The 23667-nt window shown below is 34.8% G+C and overlaps 1 protein-coding gene across 1 annotated transcript in view; it reads right to left on the bottom strand.

Annotated features, from left to right (window-relative positions):
- BTBD8 (BTB domain containing 8) overlaps nucleotides 1-23667 on the bottom strand; it is a 95175-nt gene that overhangs the window by 5732 nt on the left and 65776 nt on the right. The window contains exons 8-16 of the mRNA XM_036845505.1: nucleotides 22636-22724; nucleotides 22096-22198; nucleotides 10698-10880; nucleotides 9906-10043; nucleotides 8876-9005; nucleotides 6386-6447; nucleotides 1036-1744; nucleotides 680-767; nucleotides 64-203 (exon numbers count right to left, since the gene is read on the bottom strand). Coding sequence (XP_036701400.1) covers nucleotides 64-203; nucleotides 680-767; nucleotides 1036-1744; nucleotides 6386-6447; nucleotides 8876-9005; nucleotides 9906-10043; nucleotides 10698-10880; nucleotides 22096-22198; nucleotides 22636-22724 — 1642 coding nt within the window. The remainder of the gene's footprint in view (nucleotides 1-63; nucleotides 204-679; nucleotides 768-1035; nucleotides 1745-6385; nucleotides 6448-8875; nucleotides 9006-9905; nucleotides 10044-10697; nucleotides 10881-22095; nucleotides 22199-22635; nucleotides 22725-23667) is intronic.

Raw genomic sequence — 23667 nt, 5'->3', positions numbered from 1 at the left:
AATCAGAGTTCTGCTTATTCAGTTTAAACAAGGAAGTAATACCTGGGAGTATTTCAACTTTACCTTGAGTTTTAGCAAGATTAACTGCGGCATTCTTTGTCCTCTGCTGAGCTGTAGCGCATCCATTGCCATTTCCTCTTTTCTTTAAAATTGCCTGTGGTACTGGATCACTGTATCCTTTGCTGGTGACCTTCTTTAGCACACTAAGAAAAATTATTTGCATTCAGTATTACACTGAGATTCCAAAACATAATTTTTTAAAAGACCCATACATGAAATGTATTTTTTCACAACACTGTAAATCAACTATACTTCAATTTAAAAAAAAAACAAAAAAAAAAAAGAAAAATATTTTTTCTCAAAGAAATAAAAAATGTATCTCTTTTCTGAAAATAGAAAAAACCATAGGTTCATAAGTGTTTAAGTTTATAAAACTGTAGATCAACTATGGTAAAGCAATGCATAATAAGGTACCACAAGTATAAATTATTCTTCTATCATTTTGTATCAATCGTCTTTTTGCATAATTAAATAAGAAAAGTTTTAAAATATCATTATGTAAATATACTAAATTTTCTAACAAAGGAAAGATATTTTAACAATATTTAGCTAGAAGTTAGTATATAATTAACTTCCAGAGAAAGCTAATGTCTAGGTAAAACAATGAATGAAGACTTACCTGTTATTTATATTAGTTTCTTGTTCATGAATGCTTTTTTTATTGGAAGTTCCATTGGTAACTTTTGAAACAGGTCGAGATTTTACTGCTATAAATTAAGAAGAGTGAGCCATGAGATTGAGAAATAAATATGTAATAAGTATGTATAAATTCACTGGTCATACACTATATACAAAATTAAATGTTACGGTGAGAAAAACTGTTTTTTCTCAGTTTGCATGAATATATGTTACTAAAATCTTTTTGCATTTGAAACTAAATAAAAGTCCAAACATAGGTTCATTTTTTTCTAGGAACTTTAACTGTTCCTAAAAAGCTCCTCAAGAGCTATTAAAAATTAGAGTGTTAAAACCCACCTACAGTGGAAGTTTTGATACTTTCTACACTGTTTTTCACAGTCTGTCCTGGAGAGTCACAAAGGGAAAGTTTATGACCAGAAGGCTTCTCTTTTATTGACCCATTTTCTTTTGGTTCATCCAGACAGTCAGTGGAAGTTAGTAATTCCATACTTGAATTTCTAGATCTGCTGGAGGGCCCTGCAATTCCGAGGCATGGAGAATCTTTGCCTGTCACTTTCTTCGAAGGCTTTGCTTTGGCTTGCACATTTAAGTTCCCAGTGAGTACCTTGGGTCTGGCACCTGTAATTTGACCTTCCTGATTTCTCACTCCTTTTCCATTTACTGAATTTTTCTGTCCATTTGCTGCTGCTGTTGCTGATCTTTCCACAACTTGTCTAGGTGACATGTTTGCTGACTTTGCATTATCACCGTTTTCTGTTTTGGGCTTTATTATAGGTTTGGGCTTTCCAGAAACATTTTTTCCCACAGTTTTTAATTCTTTTGTACTCTTGGATGCAGTTTTTGTACCATCCTTTTCCTTTAAATCATCATGCTTCAAAGTTTTATTTATAGAATTTCTATTAGTACTTGATGAATGTCCAGACGCTCCTAATCCATCAGATTTCATCTTTTGATTAGTAGAGGGATAACTCCAATACTCTTTCTTGTTACTTTCTCTCCAAGATTTGTTTTTTATAGCACCAGGGTCAGAAACTTGTCTCCTTTGCTACAAAGAAGAAAAAAATACTCTGTAACTTGACTGAAGTCTTGGACACATAATACTTTATGTTTCAATAGCCAGTTTTTCAAAGAGGAAAAAGCAGCAAAATTCAGATTATGATTTAGGGCCACTTAAAACTTGAATGATCTGGGGTCATTTGAATATGTCTTTGATCACATTACCTTAATCAAATCTGAAATAAAACATACAAAATTAACAGGAGATTCTACTTTAAAAGGCATACTATTTAACTTTATGAAGTTATGGTAGAGATGAATACTTAATGGTGTCAGGATGCCTTGGGTGAATGATAGCAATATCCAACATTTTTCAAGGGCCCACTCCCAGGTTCTGTGCTAAAATGCTTTTCATGTATCATCTCACTTAATCCTCACAACAATTCTATGAGATAGCTCCTGTTGTTATCTCCATTTCTTCAACAAGAAACGGGATTAAAGCAGGTATGTAATTTACCCAAGGCCATATGCTGATAAGGGATTGAACTAGGACTTGAGCTCAGGATTTACTGCTTTAAGCAGGTAATCATCTGTATGTTAATGATTTTCACCAAAAATTCTCTCTTCAATCCTCTCCCAAATTCCAGAAATTTTATCACTAAATATTTAATCCTCTGGAGGCAAGGGTGGGGGGGGTGTGGGAGTCCCTGGGAAACAACACATTACACCTAAAAAGTTTTCTTTTTTTACTTTTTTGGCTGTGCGGCGTGGCACTTGGGATCTTATTCCCTGACCAGGGATCGACCCCATGCCCCCTACATTGGAAGCACGGAGTCTTAACCACTGGACCACCAGGGAAGTCCCTGAAAAGTTTGGTTTTTGAGAAAAAAAAAAACCAAAACCACAACATAGTAATACAGTATTGGTTGTCTGGAGAAAGGAAAAGGGGTCCTAAAAACAGATGAAATAGATAAAAAGGGGAAAATAGAAGGGCACTAAAGACAATGCACCTACTTTATCATTTTGCTTAGAACCAACGTTGTATGGAAGGGAATAACAAAATTTTAAAACTGGTAGGAATTACAGAATAAAAATTTAAGAATATATTGCCATTTATTATGTAAATACTCCCTCCCTTTTGGAAGCTGTATGAGATTGTAGAGGTATGAGGCAGAGCCTGTGTTGTCTTCATCTTTGTATCCCTTAGTACCGTGCCCATCACATACTGGGTACTCAAGAACATGTGATGATGGCTATCAAACCTGAGCACATATTGATATACAGTTCAAGGTCTAGTTATTTCTAAATATGAAAGCTTCTAATTACAATTAAAATTTGTCTAAGATAAAAATAACATAAATATGTGTGTGTGTGTCTATATTCACACATACATATGTATATACATAAATAATAAGTAATAAATAACCTAGTTAAGTTTAGCAAAAAGCAAGGTATTATAATAATAAAGGAATCATTAGATTCTTGTTCTAGCTTTGCTTTTAACTGAAGAATAGAAGATAGGATATTTAAGAAATCATTACTAATATCTCTGGGCCTCAGATTATTCATGTCTAGGGGTAGAGACTGGTCCCATTCAGTGCAGTGTACTAGGATTCTCCGTAATACTTATAAAGTTCAAATAGGCTAGGTCCTCATTTTTTGTTTTCTTGATCAAATCTTAGCTCAAAAAATAACATTTCTCTATTTTTAATACCTAAAACCAGGAAGACTCTGATGTTAGATCTCTTCCCACCCTTAAAACTAATCCTTCTTAATTCACTCTATCCTTGAATCTATCTACTTTAAAGCATCATGCTATGGGTGAGATCTATGTAGTATATGGGGTACTCTACCCCTTTAGAAATTTCACATTAACATAGTATACCATGGTGAGGATTCAACATATATGCATTTTTAGGCAACCTATGACTTACATCTACAAAGTTTATGTATGTTTCTTATATACAACTGACCAGTTGGGAATGGTCACCACATGCTATTGATAAAGATAAAGAAAAAAGAGTAACACTCTAAAGCCCTCCTCTTGGGACTTCCCTGGTGGCACAGTGGTTAAGAATCTGCCTGCCAATGTAGGGGACACGGGTTTGATCCCTGGTCTGGGAAGATCCCACGTGCCGCGGAGCAACTAAGCCCGTGCACCACAGCTACTAAGCCTGTGCTCTAGAGCCCATAAGCCACAACTACAGAAGCCCGTGAGCCCTAGAGCCCACAAGCCACAACTACTGAGCCCATGTGCTTCAACTACTGAAGCGCGTGCACCTAGAGCCCATGCTCTGCAACAAGAGAAGCCAATGCAATGAGAAGCCTGCACACCAAAACAAACAGTAGCCCCCGCTCACCGCAACTAGAGAAAGCCTGTGCGCAGCAACGAAGACCCAACGCAGCCAAAAATAAAAAATAAAGCGTTCCTCTTAGACACACTTTCAGGTCTAGTACTATTCCTTTTTGTTGGTATTATTTTGTTTTACTTTTTATTATAGAAAAATTTAAACATAATCAAGGAAGACAGAACAGTATCATGAATCCCCACATACCTACTACCCAGCTTTAACAACTATCACCTCTTGGCCAATTCTGTTTCGTATATAACTACCACCATTTTATTTTGAAGCAAATCCCAGACATCGTATAATTTTAGTCTTAAGTATTTTGGTACCAGCACCCTTCTTAAGCGTTTCTCTCTATTTTATCTCATCAACTTTCTCCCACCTCCAAAAGATCTCATCTCATTTTGGAAGACACACTTATTCATACTACACTTATTGAGGACTTACTACAGACTAGACAATTGCACATAAATTATCTCACTTAATTTTCACAATAATCCCAGCTAGGTTTTATTACTCCATTCTACAGATAAGCAAACTAAGACTCACAGATGACAAAGATAGTAAAGTCAAGATCTGAACTTTTATGATTTTATGTCCAGCACCCATTTCAGTACAATGCTGCCTTTCTGAGGAAAACATATTAGCCTGTTTCCTTCCCATTGTGGTTAACAGTATAAACCCTTGGACAACCTGAAAGTCAGGAACTGAGGAAGGGAAATGAGATTTTGTTCTATTTTGCTGTAAGGCAAGGAAGGAGGAAAAGCCTGGCTAATAGCAGTTAGTAGATAGAACAGGGGAAAGAAAGGCAGGTAGGCTAAATCCTGGTGGCCTTAAAACACACACACACACACACACACACACACACACAAACACATAGGGTGAAAGGGAACATAGTACATAGAAAAAATGTTCTAAGGTGCCATTTCCTAACATATGTTCTGTGGAACTGTACAACATGCTTAAGAGGGGTCAAGAGGGAGTCTAGTGGTATTCCATGGTTATAAAATTTGAGGAAATCTTGGGGGAAACAAAATTCAAAAGTGTTCTTTACTGTAGTGTTTCTCAGAGCTTTTAGGTGCTGATGTGCATCGTTAGTGTCTAAGAGGAGCTATGTTGTGTAGCAATTCTCAACCTTAGTTGACACTAGATGTTCTTAGGTAGAACATATGATGGAGCTAGTATATTATGGAACACACTTAGGGAAATAGTCCTAGGAGGTTTACTAGCAAAAAGCTCCAGCATCTCACAGTTTCTCACCCAAGACATTTAGAGCTTGACCTCTGCCTCAAGCCATCAGAGCTCTTGGTTGTGGCTTGGAGTTGTGTGAGTTCCTATCTACTGGCTGATAAGGAAGAAAAGATGCCCAATTCCACTCTTGCAAGGGCAATATATTCTTTGCATTCCAAACTGGAACTCTCAGTGTATCTCTCCATATCATTGTAATGTGTGTCTAGGTTAGTATAATTTTATGCTTCAAATATATTATTAAGTGACCATTTGTAAGTTAGCTAGATTGGAACTCTAATCATCATTAATAACATTTTAGGGGAATAAAAATGTATTTCATATTATAATGAATATACCAAGTAACGTGTGTGTTGTGTGTGTGTGTGTGTGCGTGCTAAAAAACAAATAACATAAAATTTACCATCTTAACCATTTTTAAGTGGGCAGTACAGTCAGGTTGACTATATGCGCCTTGTTGTGCAACAGATATCTAGAACGTTCTCATCTTGCAAAACTGAAACTCTATCCCCATTGAACAATTATTCCCCTTTTCCTTATCTCCCCAGCCCCTGGCAGCCACCACTCTACTTAGTTTTTAAGAGTTTGACTATTTTTAGTTAACTCATATAAGTACACCAAGTAACTTTTAAAGTGAACACAACTGTACTCTTGGTATTAACTGCCTTTTTCGCACCAAAAATATATTATGTGGATTAAAATCTTAGTATAGAGAAAACTGGGACAACTAAAATCTTCTTTTGTAAGAAGTAGGTTAATTAGAAAAACAGACATGGAACTAGATCTAGAATTCTAGACAATTTCTGATCTGGCATAGTTCCAACATGCTAGTTGCCAAAAAGGTTTTCAAGGAAATAAAAATGGTAGACAATATTTCACTTCCCATACCAGCTGGATATAAAAAATGCATATCATTTAAAAATTTACAAAATGTTCACTTGATTAAAAACAAGACTCAAAATTATTTCCATCCAGAAACAGCTTTAGTTAATGAAAGAATAGATTTTTAAAAATTATTCTGAAATATAAAATGATAAAATTTAAATTACTTGGTATCTTGTTTCTTCTGGGCCTGTAAAATTGTAAAAGTTTACCTGAGAGCTACTGAATATAGGCTTTTTGCCAAGTCTTCGGTCATCACCTTTGTCAAATGCAGCTGTAGGAAAAAAAAAGCAATTTAATTTTACAGGAAGCACTATTATTACCATAGAAGTAGAGGGAAAATAGTATATTAGCAGAAAAAGGTTACATTTTTGATGGAAATAACTTTTAAAAAGTTGAAACCAATCTAGTACACATAAATAATTCCCTATTTTAGAATTTTTCTTAAAGAACTTCATTTTGAATCTTATATTCCTGTCCCTATGGATTTTATGTTATTAAAATTAATAAATGAGAAATGTACAGTCTCACAGAGAAGATTTATACATTTACAAAACCCTAGAATTTTCTCAAGCTTGAAATTTTAGAGACAACTTCTTTTTAGCTAGTTTTCCAAATTTCAAAAAATTACAGATTGTGGCAAATGTAATATTTTATAAACTATTCAATGTGAGAAAATTTCTATCCTAAAAAATATTAAAATACTGTTAAAAATTTTCTGATTTTGCAGGTATGTCCTGAGGAAGGAGTAAAGAGAAAAAAGATAAGGTTTTGTTGAAAATAAAACAAGAGACAATCCTTAAACCTATATCATTCTTTTTAGAATTACATTAAAAATTCATTTTATAGATTAGGTTTATATGGGAATTATTGGGGAACTCAGTTTATATTCTTCAAATAAGAATTTAAATGACGTCAGGGGAATATATAGGAATAATGGTATGAGAGCCATAAATATAGTTTAGCTAATGTATTTGTTCCCTTTGAAGGTTATGTAGCTTTAAAATATATTTTGAAGAAATATATACATATATTTTCCAAAATTGATTTTATTTTTATTAAAACACCTGATGAAAAATACATCAAATCATCTGTAACCCTACCATGCACCTCTACTATTTCTATTCTATAGGAACTATGTTATAAGACAAAGCAGGATCCTAGAAATAGCATTACAGGGATTGGTTTGTGGTTAGCAAATGACTGCACAAAAATATACAGGTGGAAATTAATACAAGATTTCTCCCAAAGATCAGTAACTCAAACTAGAACATAACAAATGTTATAACAAAGACAACCTAGAATTACTCCTTTATCTGGGATTTCCCAATGCAATAATTATGCATAAGTCAGGACTCATTATAATTCAACATATTTAAGATTTTAAAAATTATTTTTACACTGACAGAATGTAATAGATTGAAAAGTTCTTTTTGACAATTAGTTGGATTACCAATAATATTTTGTTTTAGATATGTGTATATATATGTATGTATTCACATGTATTTTAAATTAGCACTTTGAAGAATTAAGATAAAGAACACTGTTCGGGACCCAACTTAACTATGAAATCCTCTAAAAATGGAGAAAAGCAAAGTTTACTCCCAATCAGAAGAGAGTTGAATGACACCTACTCAAGGAATGCTGATCTTATTTTTTTTACACTGTATAGTACAGATGAACTGTCATCTAAAAATCAGTACAGAAACAGTCACAAGGAAAAAAATTCCAATTTCTAAAGACCTTCTCATGACTTTTGTTGTTTCATGGATTTTGTTGTTTTATTATTTTGTTGGAATTTCTTTGAAAAGTGCTCTTGAGATCACATCTGGCTACACCATCATGTTATGCTCCTAATGCAAGACAGAGCAAATCATATTTTGATTAAATCATTAAAGAATTTAACATATCCATGTACTATCAAGAATATATTATATCACATATGGTCTCCATGTTTTATAGTACAGAAATGTTTGCTTCATAAAATACAGTCTCTTAATTTAAAATGTCTTTAAAAGTATACTTACTGAATCTGTCAATATTTTTCCTAAGGTACCTGCTTTAACCCAAAAATAGTCATGAAGCCATTTTTAGTTCCACACCCTCAATTTTTTATTTTAACATTTTTGAAACAAACACATTCTAAGCAGTATAAATCTTTTGTTTAATGCTAATATTTCAAATGGTACCTATTAAATGTCAAAGAGCACTGTGCGGCTCCTGAGGGACACTCCGCAATGGCACACATCGTATCACTGAACCAATCGATCATGGAATAAAGCCATCTAATCTAGGCAAAACCACAAGAAAGGGTATCTTATGCAAAAGATGGGAAAGCTTTATGGAAAAATATATTTTAAAAGGGAGAGAAAGTATGTTTGGTAATCTGTTCTATATGGGTTACATTTTCCTATACTTCTAAATCTCTCTAAAAGAATGCTTTTAAGCAAATTTGGCTAGAATATAAAGTTGCTAAGATAAAGTAGAATTATATATGTATATATAAGGAAATGAGTTTCATTTTCTAAGAACAGAAAAAAAGCATGATTTATTAAAACTGCCTAAACATACCAGCACTAGTTTCAGTTAGCAAGCTATTATTGAACAGAAGCAAACAAACGTTAATCCTATCACTTATTAGAATCCCTTTAAAATATCTCTTGTCACAATTATAAGAATAAAAAATCTCAAGGCTAATATACCTGCTTGGATTTTCTGTTGATCATCTGTGCTCATCAGCTTCCAGCTTTCTGTGTGACGAACAGCATAGAAAGACTGAACCAGGAAGATCCACAGCTTATCACGCAGAGCCTGGATCTTGCACGTAAAACCCTGTGTTCAAGCAACAAATCAGCAGCTGGTCAGAACCACATTGTCATAGCAACCAGTCATTATTCCCTTCCGAATCTACTTACTCCTAAGCTAGATCAATGATGTCATCACTTAGATTTTTAAGATCGTCGGGTACAAGTTATTTATGAAGCCTTGCTCTTTAACAACAGAATTTTATAGTGAACATGAACCTTATCCTTTCAGCATTATCCTTTTAAGCAAACACTGTTTTAAACCACCAATGGCCTTTATGTAAATACCTTCCACAGCCTTTTCAAATCAGCTCTGACATTACAAGGTCAAATACTCTATGCAGTAATAATAAATATGATGAAATTTTTTGTCATTCTTGTTGAACAAATAAAAAATGTCAATAATTTGCAATTAGCTTGTTAATTACCATTGATCAATTGCATTTAAAAATAAGATATATTTTAATTTTGCTTTTTCTCAGTCAATCCAATTTTAAATGATTTTTTTCTTAAGACAAAAATTAAGAATGTATTATAAAATTAAAAGACACTGATGATTAAAACTATAAAACATTCTTTAAAATTCTTTAAGTTTTACATTTAGGAAATTTAATGTAGTAACTGGGGAGAAATACTAAACTTATGCTGTACCAATTAATATTGCTAAGTACCAAACTATGTTTAGAATTAGCCAGCCAAACTTCCAAATTCTAAACTTTTATAATAAGTCCATTTGGAGGTAAATGAAATTTTTAAAATTTTGTATTATGAAAAATTCCAAATATACACAGAAGTAGAGACTGTAACCACCCCCCAGGTATCAAACAGTTTCAATGAACCATGCGACATTTAAAATGTGTATATATTTAAAAATCTTAAAACAGTTTAAATATTCTATCATTTTAATGAATTTTATTACATCAAATACCATTTCCTTTGTACTGTCAGAGTTCAGTAATGTGTCCAGAGCCATAAGAAGAGAGCAACTATTCTCAGTGGTAATGTTTTCTTCAATTGCTTTTAAAATTTTGTCCAGCAGATCAGATGTGCTACTCATTGCTTGTGACTATAAAACACAGAAATTGATATTTAATAGGAATATATGTAAATGTGTAAGAAATGTGAAAGTCTGGCATAACGGCAGACCATTCATCATAACTGGCTATATGAAGTCAATCAGAAATCTTATTTCCTCTGTTAATAATAATAATTATTATCATTATAATATTAAATATTATACTAATCCCTTTCCTCTGTTAAAAATATTGGCACACACACAGAGTTCTTAAGAGCCAAAATAGTCCTAAAACAGAGCCTAGAAATGTTATAAAAGTTCTTTATTAAGTAACTAAATTTAGAGAAAGTGGGTCCCAGTAAGACAGAGAATTTTGCATGAACCATAATTGCATTACTGACAAAAACAATATCGTTATGACTTCAATTTCTAAAATATGGCTTATGCCGATTGAGGGCTGGAGTTGCCAGAGTTACATTGTGCCTTGCCAGGGCACTCAACCTGTCCCATCCTCCCTTCATTATCTTATGAGCCAAAAATCCTGTCCATCACTGCCCTAAATGCTATGCAAACATGCCATCTGCTATGGAATTTATTTAAGTCATACTAATTTAATCAAAGGCAACCTGAATTTGAAAACTTACATAATTATAATCAGAACACAAAGATGGGACTAAATATAGGATATAATTTTAGATGCAGTACCTGTAAGAGGAGAGCAAAATTTTCGCTTTGAATGATCTTGGAGAAGTTTTCTATAATAAATGCAATACATTCTTCTTGGAGCTGAGATGCCATGGTCAGTGCTGCTTCTGTCCACTTCACTCTGGGTAAACTGATGATTAGCCTGTCACTTTCCATCAGAAGAAAAGCAGCATTCTTATCATTCTTATAATTTTGAAAATATTGGGGAAAAAAGTTAGATTACTGCTCATAAAAATAACTTTCCAAGCAAATTAAATACTTTTGTTTTCTTGTGACACTGCCTGCAAAAACAAAAATTCCAGGTAGCTAATATCTTTGTCATTAGCTTTACATATTTATTAATTCATTCAAAATTATCCAAAAGGGCAAAATTTGAGCTGGAAACAAATCACCTTTAAAAGACAGCTAAAACAAACATGAGAGCAAAGTTATAACTACAAAGAAAAGCTTGACTTCCCTGAGATTTTTCACTACTGAATTAATTTTTGTGCTTATAGATATCATTCATAACTGCATGGCTACACTGACATAGCCTTAATTCTTTTCTGACTATAAAATACATGTTCTTTATTACAAATTTAGAAAGGCTAAAAATTACTTATAATCCCCAGTGACTTTTTTTTCCTTTCTAATTAGGTAAGACTCTTCTTTTTATATTATATTATTTATTTAATAATGATTCATTTTCATACCATAGGAAAAAATGTTCACGAATACTGATCTCTACAAAAAATGAAATGACAGTTCACAAGCACCATGTGCTCTAAGGGAAAGGAAAAAACGGCAACTTAAAATTACTATATTTTATTCATGTTTGATTTCTAATTCTTACAATGATCCTTAGGAAATAATGATTTATTGAATAAATAGTAATCTGATCGATTGTAGTAGATTGAAAAAAATGGCCACAAATTCTGTGTAGCTCAGTTCATCAAGAGGTGGACCCTATTTCCTCATCCCTTGAATCTAAACTGGCCTGTTTGCTTGCTTGCACAAGCAGTGGTATTGTGCAAGTTTCAGAGCGTAGGCCTCAAGTAGCCTTGCAGCCTCTATCTTTACTCTCTTGGTTCTGGGACCATGAAGCCATGAAGAAGCCTGGTAAGAAAGACCACAGGGAGTGGGAGGCCCAGCCTCCAACTTAGCCACCAGCTGAAAGCAGCTGCAGGACTGAGCTCAGGCAAGATAAGCAGAAGAATCACCCAGTCAATCCACAGAGAATAAATTTTAGTTTAAAGCAACTTAGTTTTGGGGTGGTTTGTTACACAGCAATAAATAACTAGTAAATCTGGAAATGACAGTGCTTGAAATCCTCAAGCACTGAGTCTTCCCTGATTTCTATACCTACTTCAGATTCCTTTTACACCTGCCATCAGAGAACCTGTCCCTTCTCTTTAGAGCGAGCACTTACTTCATTTGTAATTATTCAATCATGAAATAACTATTTGACTAATACCCATCTCTCTCACTAGGCTGTATGTTTACTGCATGTGAAACCATGTCTGTTTTGGCTCACCGTTGTAACCACAGGTCCTAGTACAGAACTGAGTCACAGTAGACACAAACATCTGTTGATCTCTGAGCATCAACAGAGACTGAGAGTTTGTAAGTGAATTCGTAAGCTAAATTAAGTTTAATCCTTGAACATCAAAACTTTAAAAATTTTACCCATTTACCAAGAATTCTTTTGAAATGTATTCTATACTTCCCCTGCTTTATTTATTTGAGTAAAAAATCATACTTTGCTATAATTTGAGTCTTTAAAAAGTTTTTTTACATTTTTACTATAATTTACCATTATCCTTTCCTCCTCTGGTAACTTCCTGAGTAATTGTGCAGTTACTAAGAGTTTTAGGCAGTAAGCCCGATTTGCTCTACTATAGACATTATTCTGGTATTAGAGACAAATGTAGAGTATTCAAATAAACTTGGCAGGTATCTACGAAGTACTTACTATATACATACTGTTATGTGCTCTGACAGCAATATCTTTTTTTTTTTTTTTTTTGGTATTACTAACTTTATTCAAGCTCAGGAAGAAAATCATAAAAGCAATAACTCAGTAGAATTGCCAATCAACCTGTCTCTCCTCAAACAGCAAATGGCCAGCTTACAAGCAATATCTTTTTAAAAATACGGATGTATAGTTGTCATAATTTAGCTTGAAATCTATTGTAAAACTAAAAGATGGACATAAATGATAACAGATGGTATGTGATCTTATTCCATACTGATCTGAATATATGATAACATTAAATGTTAAGAGTAGCTTAAGGTTCAAAGAAGGAAGAAAATGTAATATACTTCTAGACCAAACACATAAAATTTTATTTTATTTTTTTTAACATCTTTATTGGAGTATAACTGCTTTACAATGGTGTGTTAGTTTCTGCTGTATAACAAAGTGAATCAGCTATACATATACATATATTCCCATATCTCCTCCCTCTTGCATCTCCCTCCCTCCCACTCTCCGCCTCCCACCCCTCTAGGTGGACACAAAGCACCGAGCTGATCTCCCTGTGCTATGCGGCTGCTTCCCACTAGCTATCTATTTTACATTTGGTAGTGTATATATGTCCATGCCACTCTCTCACTTTGTCCCAGTTTACCCTTCCCCATCCCCGTGTCCTCAAGTCCATTCTCTATGTCTGCGTCTTTATTCCTGTCCTGCCCCTGGGTTCTTCAGAACCATTAAAAATTTTTTTTAGATTCCATATATATAAGCACGTAAAATTTTAAATTCAATAGTTAACATATGGTTCAAATTTCAAAACTATATGAAAGGCGTTACTAAGAAAAGTCACCGACTCCTTCCTGTCCCCGGCCACCTATTTTCCCTTGTCCCAATCAATATTATTTATTTTCTGTATTTTTCCAGAGTTATTTTATGCATATACAAACAAAAAAAGTAATTTTTCCCTTATTTTACTCAAATGGAGGCATTAATATGCACAGTACTCTGTACTTTACCTTTTATACTTAGCATATACCTTGAATATTTTTCTTATCACAATATAAAGAGCCTTATTATTGTTTTAATAGCTATGGAATAGCCCATAATATGGATATATCAGAAGTCATACAACCAGTCCTCTACTTGTAGATGTTTCTTTCCAGTTTTTGTTATTACAGTGTTGTAATGAATGACCTTGTAGATAACATTATTTCACACATATGTGAATATATCTATAGGATAAATTCCTAGAAATAAAATTGCTGGGTCAATACTACTTGTCTTATCCTGGGTTCTGCCTAATAACTGAGCCTGAGAAATAGGCTTGTACGCAAGTGATCCCAAGATGACCCAAGAGTGAAACAGGGAAGGAGGGAAAGCCAGAGGAAGGGTATGTTTTCCAGCTCCTTGCTACTCAAAGTGTGATCCACAGCAACCATTACCTAGAGCTTGTTAGAAATGTAGAATCTCAGGCTCCGCCTCTGATTTACTGAATTAGAACCTACATTCAACCAAGATCCTGAAGTGGTTTTTTTTTGCCATACCACATGGCATGCGGGATCTTAGTTCCCCAACCCGGGATTGAACCCTGTGCCCCCTGCAGTGGAAGCACTGAGTCCTAACCACTGGACCACCACCAGGGAATACCCAGTCCTGAAGTGTTGTGTATATACATTTAAGTTTGAGAAACAATGATATAGCATTTGCTATTGTAGGCAACTGGGGATCAATCTTGTTGGGGGCCCTCTGAAGAGCCACAGAGAATACAATTTGAATTATTCACCCAAGGGATAGATCAGGGAAACATTTAATCACTGGTTAATCACTGACCAATCTCCCATTGGTCAAGGTTTGTCCCCCGGATATTAATTCCCTTTCACTTCCAGGTTTGAAGAGCTATAGGTACCCTGGGTAGAACAGCAGTGAAGCCTCAGGACAGAAAGTGAGAAATACGTGTGATGTGGCTGAGGGAAAGTGCTGTCAGATTACACCTGTGTGCAGCTGGATGCTGCAGCAATGGTTGGAGTACATACATGGGTCAAGAGGATATGAGGTGGGGCACCAGGAGGATACAAAACATTGCCAACATATATTCAACGGAGCACTGTTTCCCAAACTGTAGTTTTCTCCCCTAGCAACCTAGAGAAATATATTTAGTGGCTTACAATCAGCATTAGAAGACAAAACAAGAAAGAAGAAAGAAAGAGATAGAAAAGAGAAAAACAGAAAATATCAGAATATCATATGGAATATGGTAAGTATTCTTTTTTGAAACTTGTTTCAGTTCTACATGTGTGAGTTAACTGGGTTATAACATAAAAAGAACTTGCTCTGGGTCAGTCAAAAAAGTTTGAAAAACACAGCAAAAGTTGTGCTAATTTATACCCTTCCCAGGAATGAATAGGAGTACTTATTCCCTACATCCTTGTTAAAATAGTACAAATTTCCTTTTTTCCCCCATACTAAAAGGTAGAAAACAGTCTGACATGGTAATTTTAATGTCCATTTCTCTTAAATAAATGAAGTTGAAGATTTGTTCATCAAATTAAGAGGCATCTGTATTTTCTAAGTGAACTATCTAGTCTTACCCTACATTTAGCTATTTTTTAAAAATCAACTTGTAGGAACTCTCTATATTAGAAAAATTAGAATAAGAGTATGATATGAACTGTCATTTGTTTTTTGACTTTGCTTATGGTAATTTTTACTATATAGAAATTTTGCATTTTTATGTAACCAAATTCTTTTATGGCTTCTGAATTTTGTATCCCCACTCCACTGATGAGGTTATAAACTAATTCTCCCAGGACTTAACTGTAGTGTTTTAGGTTTCATTTTCTTTACTTGTAAATCTTTGATCCATTTGGAATGCATACTGGCATACCAGGATGTGATGTATAGATCCAACTTAAATTTTTTCCAGCAAGCTTCCTGTTGGTGTCCTAACACCATATACTGAATAAACACTATGACTCATACTATTTAATTCTTTTGATATTGTGTTAATTAAATAGGCCTTCAATTATCTTTTGGCCTTATGACTAAAAGCATAATATATATACAACTTCAGTTTTACCCTAGTGACTATCCTCCATGCCTATTTTTGTCTTAATTTTCCTGTATTTAAAAACTATTCATAATTAGCTTTTTTTAAAAAAAGGCTTAAACAAAACATTTTTTTTAAACATCTTTATTGGAGTATAATTGCTTTACATTATTGTGTTAGTTTCTGCTGTATAACAAAGTGAATCAGCTATACGTATACCTATATCCCCATATCCCCTCTCTCTTGCATCTCCCTCCTACCCTCCTTATCCCACCCCTCTATGCGGTCACAAAGCACCTAGCTGATCTCCCTGTGCTATGCGGCTGCTTCCACTAGCTATCAATTTTACATATGGTAGTGTATATATATCAATGCCACTCTCTCACATCGTCCCAGCTTACCCTTCCCCCTCCCCGTGTCCTTAAGTCCATTCTCTACGTCAGCGTCTTTATTCCTGTCCTGCCCTTAGGTTCTTCAGAACCATTTTTTTTTTTTAAGATTCCATATATATGTGTTAGCATACGGTATTTGTTTTTCTCTCTCTGACTTACTTCATTCTGTATGACAGATTCTAGTTCCATCCACCTCACTACAAATAACTCAATTTCATTTCTTTTTATGGCTGAGTAATATTCCATTGTATGTATGTGCCACATCTTCTTTATCCATTCATCTGTCAGTGGACACTTAGGTTGCTTCCATGTCCTGGCTATCGTAAATAGTGCTGCAGTGAACATTGTGGTACATGACTCTTTCTGAATTATGGTTTTCTCAGGGTATATGCCTAGCAGTGGGATTGCTGGGTCATATGGTAGTTCTATTTTTAGTTTTTAAAGGAACCTCCATACTGTTCTCCATAGTGGCTGTATCAATTTACGTTCCCACCAACAGTGTAGGAGGGTTCCCTTTTCTCCACACCCTCTTCAGCATTTATTGTTTGTAGATTTTTGATGGTGGCCATTCTGACCCGTGTGAGGCGATACCTCATTGTAGTTTTGATTGGCATTTCTCTAATGATCAGTCATGTTGAGCATCCTTTCATGTGTTTGTTGGCAATCTGTATATCTTCTTTGGAGAAATGTCTATTTAGGTCTTCTGCCCATTTCTAGATTGGGTTGTTTGTTTTTTTGATATTGAGTTTCATGAACTGCTTGTATATTTTTGGAGATTAATCCTATGTCAGTTGCTTCATTTGCAAATATTTTCTCCCATTCTGAGGGTTGTCTTTTGGAAGTTTTAGCCACAGCAATCAGAGAAGAAAAAGAAATAAAAGGAATCCAAATTGGAAAAGAAGTAAAACTGTCACTGTTTGCAGATGACATGATACTATACACAGAGAATCCTAAAGATGCTACCAGAAAACTACTAGAGCTAATCAATGAATTTGGTAAAGTAGCAGGATACAAAATTAATGCACAGAAATCTCTTGCATTCTTATACACTAATGATGAAAAATCTGAAAGAGAAATTAAGGAAACACTCCCATTTACCACTGCAACAAAAAAGAATAAAATACCTAGGAATAAACCTACCCAAGGAGAAAAAAGACCTGTATACAGAAAACTATAAGACACTGATGAAAGAAATTAAAGATGATACAAACAGATGGAGAGATATACCATGTTCTTGAATTGGAAGAATCAACATTGTGAAAACGACTATACTACCCAAAGCAATCTACAGATTCAATGCAATCCCTATCAAACTACCAATGGCATTTTTCACAGAACTAGAACAAAAAAATTTCACAATTTGTATGGAAACACAAAAAACCCCAAATGGCCAAAGCAATCTTGAAAAAGAAAAACGGAGCTGGAGGAGCAGGCTCCCTGACTTCAGACTATACTACAAAGCTACAGTAATCAAGACAGTATGGTACTGGCACAAAAACAGAAATATACATCAATGGAACAGGATAGAAAGCCCAGCGATAAACCCACGCACATATGGTCACCTTATCTTTGATAAAGGAGGCAAGAATATACAATGGAGAAAAGACAGCCTCTTCAATAAGTGGTTCTGGGAAAACTGGACAGCTACATGTAAAAGGATGAAATTAGAACACTCCTTAATACCATACACAAAAATAAACTCAAAATGGATTAAAGACCTAAATGTAAGGCCAGACACTATAAAACTCTTAGAGGAAAACATAGGCAGAACACTCTAGGACATAAATCACAGCAAGATCCTTTTTGACCCACCTCCTAGAGAAATGGAAATAAAAACAAAAATAAACAAATGGGACCTAATGAAACTTAAATGCTTTTGCAGAGCAAAGGAAACCATAAACAAAACAAAACATTTTGAAACAGAAAAATTTAATCTTGTTTTGAAGTAGTTCAAGTAATTAGAAGCCCTAACTTTTCTAAAAACTTTCTCTCTTCTACTAACTCCTCTACCCTGCTCTCTCTTCCTCCCAAAAGCAACGGTTTGTACTTGGTAGGAGGGAGTAGCCACTTCCTACTGAATTGCTGCATAGTGAGCAAGAAGGAGAAAAAGCTCAAAGTCCCTCATATTAAAATTTTTTTTAAAATTCTCCATATATAGTCCAATGCAGCACTTTCTTATCTCCCTTTGTATATGACAGTGTTAGGCATATTATTGATAGAGTAAAGTGCCTGCCATGACACATGTGGTTTAACTGAATTAGAGCCAAAGAAGACTTAAGAAGATTGCTCAATCTTTCTTTCATTTGTTTTGGATAACATATTTCAAATTTTAATTTAAAAAAAGTTTTAAATATTCTATTTTTATTAATAAAGCAAAATATATTTTATTTCTATAGTAAAATATGAAGAATATATTAAATTAAGGTTTCTTAAAATTTGAATATCCACAAAGAAAGACAAAATTTCAAATTTTCATTATAATCACCACAATGCCAAAAGACTGTAAGTTTGGTTGTTCTGATGTTCATCTTTATATCTGTCTTGAAAGGAAAAACCAAGCATTCACAAAGCTTACAAGGAACTGATTAGAGCTATAAAATCAAAATAAAATATTGTAGGAGAGGGAGAGGCATAGTATGAAGAGCTTATTCCTCAATTATACTCACTTACCACTTGTTAAAAAAAAAATCAAACTTCTTTAAACAGTCAGTTAAGATCCCTCCCAACCTGGCTTTAGCCTCTCCCCAGACTTATCTTCTCTCATTATTCCAGTTACAAGAGAATATTGGCACTGCCCAGACTCCAGGTCCCTGGTCACATTTAAAAGCCACTTTTTTATTTTGAAATTATCCTCTATTTTCAGGTTCATCTCACATCACTTCTCTTATCCTTCCAATCAGAATCGTTTTAACTTCTGTGATTCCACGTATAAACCTGAATTATAAATTATACCTATTCACTCCTTTATATACCTATCAATATATACTGAGTGCCTAATGTCTGCTAGGCACTGCCCTAAGGCTGGTGCTGCAAAGGTAAATAAGACTGACATGGAACTTAATGCTAGTATTCATCATAGTCTAACCTGTGTTGTGCATAGTTGTTTAAGTGCCTATCCTTCCATCAATTTGTGAGTTCCTTGAAGTCAAGGCCCATACTTCCTAAAAATAATCTTTGCCCATGCTGAGCATCTATTATATTACCTTTAGAATGGCAGCAATTGGTTTTAAGACCTGGTTTTGTAATTTACTGACACTGTGAACTTGAATAAAGTATCTACCTCTCTGATTCTCTTTTCTTATATATAAAGTGGAAATAAGAGTACCTATGTTATACGTAATTTCAAAATATAAAAAGTATATTTTGAACCATAAAGGTCTTTTAAAAATCCACTAGATAATAATTCATTTCTATTGAACTGAATTACAGCTGGGCCATTTGCTTGCCTCATGAACAGAGTGTAACCATTCAATGACCAAAGAAACTAATGCAAAATAGTAAGCAACAAAACAACAAAGTCCTTCATTAGCATAAACACAGATTTAGATTTATTTTTTGAAGTGGTATATCACCAGCTGATGGCCTAAACTTATTTTCCCAGTTAGATTTAGATGTTATCTTCTATGTAACCCAGTCTAAAATACCATTCATGCTTCAATCAGAGAAATGGGACCACTAGGAGGTATTTATATACATAAAGGAGTCTGTTAAAGGGATTTGACCTTATGCAATTATGGGAGCTGGTTAAGCACTCTTTGTATATGATGATGTATTGTAGTTTGAAGTCCACAGGGAAAGCAGTTGAGAGAGGATGATGGATGTAAAGTGTGAGGGGTAAGGACAAGCTGACACCCAAGAGCACAAGCTATAATCCACAAGGATGGGCTCATTTTAGGTCTCACTGCCTCCAACATGGATGAAATGAGTGTCTTTCAGGAGATGCTAGCACCCATCATCATGGAGCTAAACACATCCCTGGCCCAGGGGTAAGAGAAACCAAAGAGGATACAGGGCAAGGGGAAGCAGTGCAAAGAATGAAATTCTGGGAAGCATAGTTCATCCTAATCAAGCTAACACATTGCAGAGACACTACAGTCCAACCCTTGTCAACTTGGCATGCATACACATTTCTTTAAATCATAGTTAATTCCTATGGAGACAAAGTAAAGTCATGCTAATGCCTAACATATACAACCATCCCCTATAAAACAAACATGCTAACCCTCTCCCTAAAATAGGATACAAAGTCTCTCTTCAAACTGATTCAAACTACCCCTTGGTATCCTGTAACTTAAATACAGAGATATAGTTAACATGTCTTATATTAAATGGTAGGGGAATGAGACAGCGGGAAAAAACAAAAATACTTGGTTAATATATACATAAACGTTCATATAAAAAGGGGAAATGAATATGTTTACATCATAACTACTACAGTGCTAATTTCTATAACTGGTCACATGGTCATACCTAGTATTTATAACTACCTTTTCCTGCAACCATTCCATGTTCCCTTTGCCCTCAGCAAGTACCTCTGCTGTTTATAGTTCTTTATCTGGTAAGGTGGCCCAAACTTTCATTCCTGAAGAACCTGGGCCAGTATCAGTGCTGCTTAAATTGGGTTTTTTCCATTGATTTTAACCATAGGACATGGGAGTACTGCATTCCAGATATATTCCTCCTTCCCCACATTATATAGCACCAACCCAATTTCTCCTTATAGATAGCTAGTGGGAAGCAGCTGCATAGCACAGGGACATCAGCTCGATGCTTTGTGACCACATAGAGGGGTGGGATAGGGAGGGTGGGAGGGAGACGCAAAAGGGAGGAGATATGGGGATATATGTATACATGTAGCTGATTCACTTTGTTATACAGCAGAAACTAACATAGCATTGTAAAGCAATTATACTCCAATAAAGATGTTAAAAAAAAAATAGTCAGGCTCAATCTAACAATAATTCCCCTTCTCTGCCTGTTGATTTACAAAGTGGCCAGAAGGAGGCAGTCCCAACTTCCAGTTCAATGGAATCATTGTGTCCACAGGTGGAAACATTCTTCTTTTTGGAACTAAGACCTCTAGATCAGCAGATCCTAAAGTTATAGGGACAAGAAGCAAAAATTTTGCTAGTGGATCGCTAGGAGTAATTATACGTGGAGCCACTCTCATTTCCACACCTTGATTTCTGGACCCATGAATCCTAGTTATGTTAAGAAATAGCACCATAAATCAAAAACTGATTTAGAGCATATACAGCCTCCCGGAGGACACTGCCCCAATCCCACAAGGCACTGCCACGTAGCTGCACTGTAACCAAGTCTTCAAAAGGCCATTCCTCCATTCTATCAAGCCAGCTGCTTCGGGATGATAGGGAGCACAGTAGGACAGGTGAAATCAGTAAGCATGGGCCCACTGCCGTACTTCATTCGCTATCAAGTGAGTTCTTTAGTCAGAAGTGATGCTGTGTGGAATACTATGGTGGTGAAAAAGGCAATAAGTCCACGGATAGTGGTTTTACTAGAAACATTGGAAGTAAGAAAGCCAAATGCATATCTAGAACAAATGTTTATTACACTGCGAACAAAGCACTGCCTTTTCCGTGATGAAGTGGTCCAATGTAATTAACCTGCCGGCAGGTAGATGGCTGGTCCTCTTGGAGAATGGTGCCACTGTTTCAGTGCTGCACCCAAATCCACCCTAATGAGTGGAGGTCCCTGCTACTGAGCCAATGCATAACCGACCCTGGCACCATGCCCCTTTTGTTCAGGAACCAATGTATACTTTCTAGTGATTGTGGTTCTCTGACTGAATTCTAATGCATTTGGTACAGAGGAACAGAGTCTTAAAGATAGATTCTCTGAATTGGTTCTGGGTTATCTGGAATTGGTCCTTCCATCTTGCTTTTATAATATAATTCTACATTTGTATTTAAAACACCGAAAGTACCTATATAAAATTTAATAAACTTTTTGATGACAAACACAAAGTATTCAGGTTATACTTACTAAAGACTGAATCAACATATTAAGACAACTTTTCTGAATCTCAGGAGGTACATTTGCAAAGCTTCTCTCAGACCAAAACCTTGCAAAATGCTTTACAATCCACCTGTTAAAAATCAAAGAATCTCAAGTTAAAGAAATGAAAGTATTTTTCATTATAATATTCAGTAACATTTTGGTTTTTAATAATATAAGTTTTACATATATTATGTTTTGACTAACCCTAACAGTTAATTTTGTGAGCGCTATAATGGACTTAACTAAGTTCTCTTTTCTGTAAACATTTATTTCAAATCCACTTTGCGTTATGTGCATGGATTTTAACATAAGTATCCATGGTTCAGCTAAAATAACGTTGATTCCAAGCATCTTGAGTAATATCTAAATCAATACTTCTCCTCAGTTGTTGTAACTAGTTAAGCATTAAGCTATTTACATTGTGCCCAAGAAAATAGGCCAAGTCTAAAATTTCCCAGAAAATTAGGAGAATGGAAGAACAAAATCCCTAAATTAATAATATCAGCACTACTTCAGATCACTTACTTCATGCAGTCAGCAAAAAGACTTTCCACTCCAACTGAATGAGCAATAATCAGGCATTCTAATATAGATGCCAACCTTCTGGGAACAGGCTAAAATTGATAGAAAACACTACATTTATTCTTTTTCAACTTACAGAGGCTAAAAGTATTTGGTTCATAAAAATGATCTGATTTACATACCTAAACTGCAGAAAAAATATATGTAATTCAGAAGTCTGTTATTCTTTTAAAATCAAGTATCACTGATAAACTTTAGTTTTTATAGGATAGCATTTGAGTTCTTTTAGCTGCCAGAATGCACAGTTTATATTCTAATTTCTTTTAGCGTAAGTATTTTCTAGAGTACAAGTGGTATAATAATTTCTAGCACATCACATTGCAACACAACCATATGGTCTAATCTGCTTCCTAAAGTATAAATATAACTTTAAGTACATGTGCAATGGGAGGTCCTACATTGACCTCAAACAAAATGACAGAATTTAATTAGATTGTGATTATATAAACATATTTTTAAAAAGCACATATACAGAAGTAATGAACTAAAACAATAAATAAATAAAACGTAGATACAAGTAGTGAAGAACTCACTGCTCTTGGCGTTAAGCCTCAATATGTGCTACATATTACCTGTGCCATGTATTTTCAGTTTTTTAGACTATGTTCCTAAGCACATCTATTGCCCTATTAGGGTGAATAGAGTTCAGCTTCTCTTTGTACACATTCATTAGTTGTGATTTGAGTTTATACACTTAATAAAGACCAGCAATCGACCAATATGTATATATAGTCTCTAAATATGTACTTCTGAAGATACCCTGCACTCAGAGAAGAGCAAAAGCTTCTTCAGAAATGCCTCCAGCATAGTCCTTCAAATAAGGTCAGTGATTTCCAATTTTTTTTAATAGATTTTTTTTCCATTTCATTATTTATTTATTTATTTTTGGCTGCGTTGGGTCTTCGTTGCTGTGCGTGGGCTTTCTCTAGTTGTGGCAAGCGGGGGCTACTCTTCATTGCGGTGCGTGGGCTTCTC

The sequence above is a fragment of the Balaenoptera musculus genome, chromosome 1, assembly GCF_009873245.2.
Source record: "Balaenoptera musculus isolate JJ_BM4_2016_0621 chromosome 1, mBalMus1.pri.v3, whole genome shotgun sequence".
Lineage (NCBI taxonomy): Eukaryota > Metazoa > Chordata > Mammalia > Artiodactyla > Balaenopteridae > Balaenoptera > Balaenoptera musculus.
This window is presented reverse-complemented; position numbering and strand designations above follow the sequence as displayed.